Source organism: Silene latifolia, chromosome 9 (genome assembly GCF_048544455.1).
Source record: "Silene latifolia isolate original U9 population chromosome 9, ASM4854445v1, whole genome shotgun sequence".
Classification (NCBI taxonomy): domain Eukaryota; kingdom Viridiplantae; phylum Streptophyta; class Magnoliopsida; order Caryophyllales; family Caryophyllaceae; genus Silene; species Silene latifolia.
Genome location: NC_133534.1, coordinates 33,097,278 through 33,106,950, shown reverse-complemented (window position 1 = coordinate 33,106,950; position 9,673 = coordinate 33,097,278). Strand labels below are relative to the sequence as shown.

General features: G+C 38.6%; 1 protein-coding gene across 1 annotated transcript; it reads right to left on the bottom strand.

The window, feature by feature from the left end:
* Positions 1–411: 411 nt before the first annotated feature.
* Positions 412–1,119, bottom strand: LOC141600819 (uncharacterized). The gene has a single exon (XM_074421073.1). It carries the CDS (start codon positions 1,117–1,119, stop codon positions 412–414), a length of 708 nt encoding a protein of 235 aa, XP_074277174.1.
* Between the last annotated feature and the right edge of the window lie 8,554 nt (positions 1,120–9,673).

The following is a 9,673-nucleotide window of genomic DNA, read 5'->3' as shown; positions in this document are numbered from 1 at the left end:
AATAGTAGCACCTTCAGTACAAAGAACACCCTGCATATCCTCTATCTGGAAAACCTTGTTCAACATAATCCTTTTCTTAATTGCACGATGAAAATATGAGGTATTCAAATCCCCCTCCAATGACCACTGCAATTTGGCCTTCTGAGTAAGGAAACTATCCCTTGCATTAATAAGGCCTTTTAACTCAGCAGATAAATCAAGTTTCTGCCGAATCAAGTCAGTATCCCCAGGATTATCAACTAACTTCTCTTGTATCTCCTCCAAAACTCTACTAGCAATGGTAGTGTTATTCTCTATATCAGAGAAACAAGTAGTATTCAGCTTCTTTAGGACAGGTTTTAGGGCTTTCAACTTTTTAACCACAGAAAACATCCTAGTACCCTTATGTTTGTGTTGCCACACACTAGCAACCTATTCCTTGAAGGACTCAGCTGCACCCCACATGTTAAAATACTTGAAGCTTCTTCTACCATCAAATTCAGCTTTCCTATTCACCACAGTACACGGGCAATGATCAAACAAACCCTCAGGATGGAAATGAGCTATATAATCACCAAATTCATCAAGCCATTCCTGATTGCCCATAGCTCTATCTAACCTACTGTATACTCTAGCAGTAGGTTCCTGCTTATTAGACCAAGTATATAAAGCCCATGTAGCATTAATGTCCTCCATACCACAAAGGGAGACACACTCCTGAAAATGCTCCATTTCTGCTTCAGTAGTGGAACCTCCCAGTCTCTCAATAGGAGATAAAACAGCATTGAAGTCCCCCAACCATAACCAAGGAGACACACAGGTCTGAGATTGCAACTTCAAAAAACTCCATAAGGCAATTCTATCATTCAAGTTATTGAATGCATAAATCATAGTAAGGTAAAACCTCTTATTATCAACTCTAGAGTGGACATGCATATGAATATATTGAGCATCATATGACAAGAACTGCAAATCAAAGAGATCTGGTTTCCAGAACACCCAAATCCTCCCACCCTTATGCCAACTACAGTTAGTAGTAATACTCCAAACATCACAAAGAGAAGTATTCTTATTAAGAAGATTAGTAGGTTTAATCTTAGTTTCAATAAGGCCAAACAAGCCAACCCCATGATTATGCATAAACCATTTAACTATCTTCTGTTTATTCAGGTCATTTAGACCCCTAACATTCCAAAAACCGATGTTATGCATTGATAACAGCTTGAGGAGGGTCCTTCCCACTGTCACCAACTATTCCAGTAGGAGTATTAGCTACCAGAACATCCACAAAAGTATATTTAGAGAATTTATCAGATAGTCTCATCCCCACAATCCCTTCCTGCCTAGTATTTCTCATAATTTGTTTTGCAGGTGTTGGTTTCACACTAGGAGTAGCCCTAACGCTAGACAAAGGAGGGAATGCTGCAGGGGTAAAAGGAGGAGGGGACACTGTACTCTGCACAGGCTTTTGTACGGGTCTCCACACCTGTTTCTTCTTCTGAGCACCCTTAACTTTCTGAACCTTTTTAGCAGATGGCCTACCAGGTTTCCTGCATTGAGCAGCAGAATGGCCTATACCATTACAGCTAGTACAAGACCTAGGTATCCACTCATAATCAACACTAACAGAGACAACCTTGCCAGTTTCATCCAGAAATTTAACCTTATCAGGTAGTTCCTGATCCATTTGTAATTCCACCAAAACCCTAGCAAAGCTTAAACGCACTTTATCCTGTGTGTCTTTGTCTTTCTGAACAAACTTACCCACTAAACCTGCAATAGATGGCAAACAATCCCCCCAAAACTTCAGAGGAATCCTAGATAATCGAACCCACACAGGTACAGTTTCAACTTTCGCCTTAACCAGTTCCATATCCATAACCCATGGTTTAATAACCACCGGCTTGTTATCGAAGAGATAATACCCTGACTTTAATAGAGCATCCCTTGCCCCTACAGTGGCAAATCTTACAAGAAAAGCGCCATTATCCAAAAAGGAGACTCTGTCAATACCAAACTGGTCCCAAACTCGATATATGAACGATTCAACCAAATCCCATGGTGGATTATCTCCTAAAATGTAACAAAAGACAGCATTATTCCAAAAGTCTACCTCTTTTTTAATGTCAGCAGACGTAAACTGAAGAAGACCTGTCACATCTTCATCCTCATCTATCGTCTCCAACACAGGAACATCTTTACCGTTCTTATGCAACATCCACCCGAGCCATTAGCTTCCTCCATAGCACCAGACATGTCAAGAACAGGGACTCCATGTAACTCCCTTAAAGAAGCTGTCTTTCGAACATCCGCAGACCCTGGACCTGCAAAGTTGTTACCTTTAGATTTTTGTTTGGATGAAGAAGGAAGCTGAGACGGAATAAGATCATTTTTTGGATTAGATTCAGAAGAAGTAATAGATTTTAATGGAGTAAATCTGTTATTACTTGTAAATTTCATGACTGCCATGCTTACAAACCCTAAAAACTATGCATAAATTTTAGAGCTTTCTCTCTCTTGTTTCTCTCTCATTTTAGAGCTTTCTCTCTCTTGTAGAAGAGGGAACTAGGGTTTGCACGTTTGGTTAGTAAAGTTATAGGTGAAACAGCTATAACTAGCTATAACTTTAAGTTTGGTTAGTAAAGTTATAGGTGAAATAGCTATAACTTTACTTTCCCAATACTCTTATCTTAAGATACCGTCATTAGATGAAGACCTATACTAACTAATCTTCCTGGAGATCTTCAGTAAAGGATCTTCTCTTTATCTTGACCAAAAGCTCTTCATCTTGAGCTTTGTTAAAGACTTGATCTAGCCTTTTGCTTGAATGATCATCATACTTGAAACTTGTTACAGTTGCTTATGATGCTTTAAGAATCTTCAATGTTATAGCTCAAGCTGCTATAACATGACTTGAATGATGCTTCACAAATCTTCAATGTTATAGCTAAGAGAGCTATAACATTACTTGCTAAACTTGTAAACCTAAGTTAATCTAACAAAGACTAAACAAACGATTACAAGCAAGAGTATATATAAAACGAAGCACACACTTGTCATTATCAAAACTTAATCATATATCTATATGGTCCAACAAATTCCCCCTTTTTGATGATGACAAGTCTCTTAAGATTTGTGACTAAGTGTAAGTTCCCCCTCAACATAATACTATAAAGGTCATAGACAGTTGAACGCAAGAACAATCACTTATATACAAAGTATAGCATCTAAGGACCTTAAGAGATTAAAGATTCCGACAAGGAGCAAGCTTAGGCAAATACTTAAGTCACGAGGATTTCTTCCCCCTCTTGACATCATCGAAAAGACGAGAAAAGACATAAAACAACTAGAATGATATGAGTCGAGACATGTATTAAGCATGCAAGGAAATATTAGAAAACGAGAAAGTAATCTACATTAACATGCCAAATAGAAAATAAGTGTACTACAAACCAAACTAGTCTAATTGCCAATTGGGCCGAATAAGAACAAGTATTTGAAGCCAAATGGGCCGAATGAAAAGCAAGCCAAAATGGGCCGAATTAGACAATTATTCAAAATATAAAGTCTAACAAAATAAAAGGCAAGGAAAAGAGGAGGACGAGTTTAAGGAATGTCACGTTTCACGACATTGGGGTTGACATAACCGGGACGGGTCCTAAACTCAAGAGAGTCAAGACGATCAAAGCATGAACGGACATGGTTAGCTTGTGTCGTGAGACACCGCTCAAAATTAAGCACTTTCAATGACAAGGCTTGAGTAGCCTCAAACACAACCCGCATATCCTCATGCATAGCCTTCCCTTCCTTCCACAAAGCCCCACCTTGACTAGCCAAATTAGCCAACGAACTAGAATGACGAACACACTCCTTGGCCGCCCTAGCCGCATCCTTAGCCATAGCATCAACCCGTGCTTCTAGCCCATGCAAATAAGACACGGCTTCACCAAGATCCGAACCCTTCGAACCCGAAGCCTCATTCTTGTCTTTTCCCAAACCTGAGACCAACTCCACAACCATCTTATTTTGTGCATCCACATTCTCACAAATACTTGCCATAAACAATTCCAACTTTTGTTAAACAATCGAGACCACATCCGACGATTTCTCCACCACATTCCCTTTTGCCAAAAACACCAAATCGGGTCCAATTGCACCGACTTTCATCAATTTAAGATGAGTGTCACACATCTCATCTTTCACCTTGACACCATAGCTAGAAATTCCAATCACCCCTTTTTGTTCCAAAAGCCGAGAGACCCACATACCATAAGGCAAATCCAAAGTTGTATAAAACTTTTCCTCAGTGACACAAACACTTGTTTGAACGATTTTATGAAACACGAGACGAGGAAGACTAACTTTGGATCCTTCAAGCCACTTAGACAACAACACCATCTCATAACTAGACAACTTATCACGACCACCCCTTCTCGGAACAACCGTGTTCCAAATGAAATTAAGAAAGAATTTTGGGGTAAACGACCCCGCAAGCACGTTACTTGACCCTGTAGCATCAACATCAAACGACTTCTTAATTTGAAGCTTCTCTTCCTCCGTCACATCTCCCCATTCCGCACTCGGATTTATTTCGATCCCATCATCAGGGACCGAAAACAGAGTACAAAAATCGGCAAGGGAGATTTTGACTTCGGTATCATTCACCACCGCATGCAACACATTATTTTTGACAGAGACGGAAGAATAAAATTGGATTACCTCAATAGGATAAACTGGACCAAAAAAGGAACAAACTTTCTTCCATTCTTGAAAATTCAAGAAATCCTTAAAGAATTATAAGGCTTCGATTTTTCCATACCACTTTTCGGAATAAAGACGACCAGCATGAATACCGTACCTCATAACATAGTTGACACGGGTTCTTTCATCTGCGGTGAGTCGAAGCTTATCAAGCCCCATTGATGTTGCATTCGGCATGTATTCTCGAAACATCGTCCTTTGATGACCTTCTTGAGTATCTACAACCTCAGTCTCTTCCACCGAATCATCAAACCCCACGGCTTTCTTTTTCCCTTTATTTAACTTCCGTCTTTTCCCTTCTAAGTTAGGATCAACCCGGTTATGATCGGGGTTAGTTGTTTTTTGGTTTGATGAAGGTGAGGGAGTTTTGATAGGGACATAGGTTTTATTGCATGAAGGTTTGGAGGACCCGGTCCGAGTTGTGGACTGAGTTGATGGCGAGTGAAAACGGGTTGAGGGAGGAGTCATGATGATTAAAGGATTTTGGAGGTTGAGTGTGTAGAAAAGTCGAAAGGGGGGTCTTTGGTTGTTGTGTTTGTGATGGTGATGGTAGGAGGGAGTATTTATGGGAGCATGGAATCAATTATGGTAAAACTGGTTTAAGGAAAATAGGAAAGTGGAGGTGGCGTGTGGAGAGGAAGTTAGGTAAGTTTTTGATTTTTTTTTTTAAAAGATATTTACCATAATATAAACAAGTGGTTAGGGTAAATTGTCTAAAAGATATGACAAGATATATTGAGATATGGTAAGATATGGTAAGAGATAAACTTGTGGGAATTTCGGTTTTGGCAAGAAATTGGAACAATTGGTTACGACTTTTGGCTCATAATAAAACTTAAAATATATATGACTAGAAAATGGAATATTCTCATAATATAATATAAATTTGACATAAATAAACGTGCAACGAAAAATACGGACACGATCATACAATCTCGTCAAATCTAGTCAGTCATATAGAGAATAAAATATTTGTGACAAGTTTAGTTGCCACCAATTAAACCAATTTCCAACCGTAAAATCTCAAAACGTTCTCTAGCCAATGCTTGGGTAAAAATGTCAGCCCATTGTTTTTCTGTACTACAAATTTCCAGTCTTATGTTGCTCTTATCTACATGATCCCATAGAAAATGGTGTCTAATGTCTATATGCTTAGTTTGTGAGTGCTGTGCAGGATTTTTAGATATAATAATAGCACTTGTGTTGTCACATAAAATAGGTATACACCCTACATTAACACCGTAATCACATAGTTGTTGCTTAAGCCATAAAAGTTGAGAACATACCAGTCCAGCAGCAATGTACTCGGCTTCAGCAGTAGATAATGCAACGGAATTTTGCTTCTTTGACCCCCACTTGATGATACACGGTCCAACAAATGTGGCTATGCCGGAAGTACTTTTTCTGTCAAGTGAACATCCTGCATAATCTGCATCTGAATACTCTATGAGATCGAAATTACACTCAAGAGGATACCACAGATATAATTTAGATGTACCAATTAAATACTTCAAGATTCTTTTAACTGCAATCATACGCGATTCTTTAGGGCACGATTGAAATCGAGCACATACGCATACACTAAACATAATATCCGGACGACTTGCAGTTAAATAAAGAAGTGAGCCAATCATACCTCGATAAAGCGTCTCATCGACAGACTTACCGTTTTCATCCAAAGTCAACTTCTTCTCAGTACCCATAGGAGTTGGCTTAGAATTAGAATTTTCCATACCGAATTTCTTGATTAGCTCCTTGATGTATTTTTGTTGGTGTATCATAATCCCTTCAGGAGTTTGTTGGATTTGGAGTCCAAGGAAGAACTTAAGTTCTCCCATCATGCTCATCTCGAATTCTGAGGTCGTTAAATCTAAAAAATACTTGCATAACCGATTATTAGTTGAACCAAAAATAATATCGTCAACGTATATTTGTACAACTAATAAATCAGAAACCTCAGTTTTCAGGAATAGGGTTTTATCGACAGATCCTCTTTTAAAACCACTTTCAAGAAGATATTTTGACAATCTGTCGTACCACGATCTCGGAGCTTGTTTTAAACCATATAAAGCTTTATCTAAATTGAAAACATGGTTTTGAAACTTGCTATCGAGAAATCCTGGGGGTTGTTCAACAAAAACCTCCTCATTCAAATAACCGTTAAGAAAAGTTGTTTTAACGTCCATTTGAAAAAGTTTAATTCCTTTATGAGCAGCAAATGCTATTAATAATCTAATAGCCTCAAGTCTGGCTACAGGAGCAAAGGTCTCATCGTAGTCAATTCCTTCTTGTTGATTATACCCTTGTACAACCAATCTAGCTTTATTTCGAACAATAACTCCTGTATCGTCCAGCTTGTTCCTAAACACCCATCTCGTACCGATAACCGTTCGGTCTTTAGGTCTTGGAACCAAATGCCACACTTTGTTTCGTTCGAACTGTTGAAGCTCTTCTTGCATAGCAACGATCCAATCTGGTTCGGCAAGAGCTTCTTTGATATTTGTTGGCTCAATAGTTGACAGAAAGGAGTAAAAACAGCAAAAGTTGTTAAGTCTTCTCCGAGTTCGAACGCCTTCATTCAAACTTCCTAGGATGGTTTCCATTGGATGGGAATCCTTATATTTCCATTTCTTAGAAACGGGAGGCACATCTTCATCTGAACTAGTCTCACCTTCTTCGAATGATTGGGGTTCAAGTCTTGTTCCCCCTGAATCCAAGTCTGGGGTTATAACACAATCAGTTATAACTTTGGACTTAGTTCGTTGAGTGGAAGTTGAAGTTATAGCTTCATCAGTTATAACTTTATCCTCCAATTGCTTCGATTGAGAAGAGGTTTTAGTATCATCAACTAAACTCTCAGTACTCTTTCCTTTATCATTCGAAGGGCTTCCTTGTTAATCATTTGTGCCCTCAATTTCTTTATCTTCCTCATCCAATTCTGGAAGTTCATCCCTGGATAATCGGAAATCGGGTTCGTTCAAATCTTTTTCCTCATCCTGTTCAGCTTTGTCAAACATATTATTCTCATTAAAAACGACATGAACACTTTCTTCGATGCATAAGGTTCTTTTATTGAAAACCTTATATGCTTTACTATGATTAGAATAACCGACAAACACTGCTTCGTCACTTCTGGGATCGAATTTACTTAACCTATTCTTGCCATTATTATGGACAAAACATTTACTCCCGAAGCAACGTAGATGTGATATGTTAGGTTTACGTCCCCTAAGAAGCTCATAAGGAGTCTTCTTGAGAATAGGTCTAATCAAAGCTCGATTATGAACATAGCATGCAGTACTAATAGCTTCAACCCATAAATTTCGAGGTAGGCCACTACACAATAACATCGTGCGTGCCATATCCTCCAATGTTCTATTCATACGTTCGACAACACCGTTTTGCTGTGGGATTCGTGGTGCCGAGAAATTATGCCCAACACCATTCTCCCTACAATATTGTATGAAAGCTTGGTTATCAAATTCGGTGCCATGATCCGTACGAATGGAAACTAATTTTGATTTATATTTATTTTGGGCAAGCTTCATTAGAACTGCAAATTCTTCAAAAGTCTCATCTTTTGAGTTGAGAAAGATTGGCCAAACAAATCTAGAATAGTCATCAACTAGAACGAAGACATACCTGGATCCACCTCTACTTCTTACCTTCATTGGGCCACAAAGATCCATATGCACGAGTTCTAGTGGTTCTTTGGTACTTACTATTCTCTTGGGTTTGAACGATGATCTAACATGTTTGCAACGAGCACAAGAATCACATAGGGTTTCTTGATCGAATTTGATTGATGGAAGTCCTTCAACCAGATCCCATTTCTTTAGCTTATTCAACGTTGTTGAATTTATGTGAGCAAATCTTTTGTGCCAAAGGCACGGATCATCTGTCGTTACTTTCATGCATGTGAATGAATTAGTAGGAATATTATTTAAATCAATCATATAGACATTCCTTCTACGGTGTCCTTCAAGCACAACACTACTTGTTCCTTCAATTATTATACGACAAGAGTCTGAATGAAAGACAACTTTATTCCCTTTGTCGCATAATTGAGAGATACTAAGAAAGTTGTGTTTGAGACCACTCACAAGATAAACATCACTAATTGCATGAGAAGAGGATATTCCATCTTTACCAACACCGATGATCTTACCCTTCTTGTTATCACCGAATGTGACTTTACCTCCATCGAAGGGTTCAAGTGAAAGAAATAAATTTACATCTCCAGTCATGTGCCTTGAGCATCCACTGTCAAGGTACCATAGGTTATTTTCTTTCACCACAACCTGCAAAATAATTAGATACAGTTTTTAGGTACCCAAGCTAAATGGGTCCTTTGACGTTAGTCACCCTGAAAACTAGATCTTTTCTAACCCAAACCCTTTTAATAATTTTGCGTTTTGGAGGCGAATGGGTTTGTTTAGAAGCCGTTTTAGGTTTAGTTGTGGGTTCCTTATGTCGCGGTTTTTCAGGTTGTTTTGGAGGAGCTTTGGTTTTGACGGGCTCCTTAGGTTTTGGTGTTTGTTTAGCTTTGGTATCCTTCTTGAAATCAAAGCTCATATCATAGAACCAACGATGATCATTGTTGCGTTTCTCACTGGTACTTGGTTTAGATGGGGTATTAACAATTTCCTCGAAAATAGTGTCAGATGCTTTGACAAAGTTGATTCCTTTTCTTAAATCTTGAGCATATTTGACACAATTTTCTTGGATATGTCCAGTATGACCACAGTAATTGCAAATCAAATATTCTGGTAAATTTGTATATTTTCTCCTTCTGAAGTCTCGTTCGGAAGGGGTTGATTTGCATTTAGAGTGATCTCTACGACCATAGCACTCGTGCCCTAATCCCATTTTCATGTTATTGTCTGATTGCTCAGTTAGGAAATTTAGAACACGTGTGCTACCTTCCCATTTC

Coding starts and splice junctions, on each gene's coding strand:
- LOC141600819 (XM_074421073.1), bottom strand. CDS start 1,119: ATGCATAATCATGGGGTTGGCTTGTTTGGCCTTATTGAAACTAAGATT.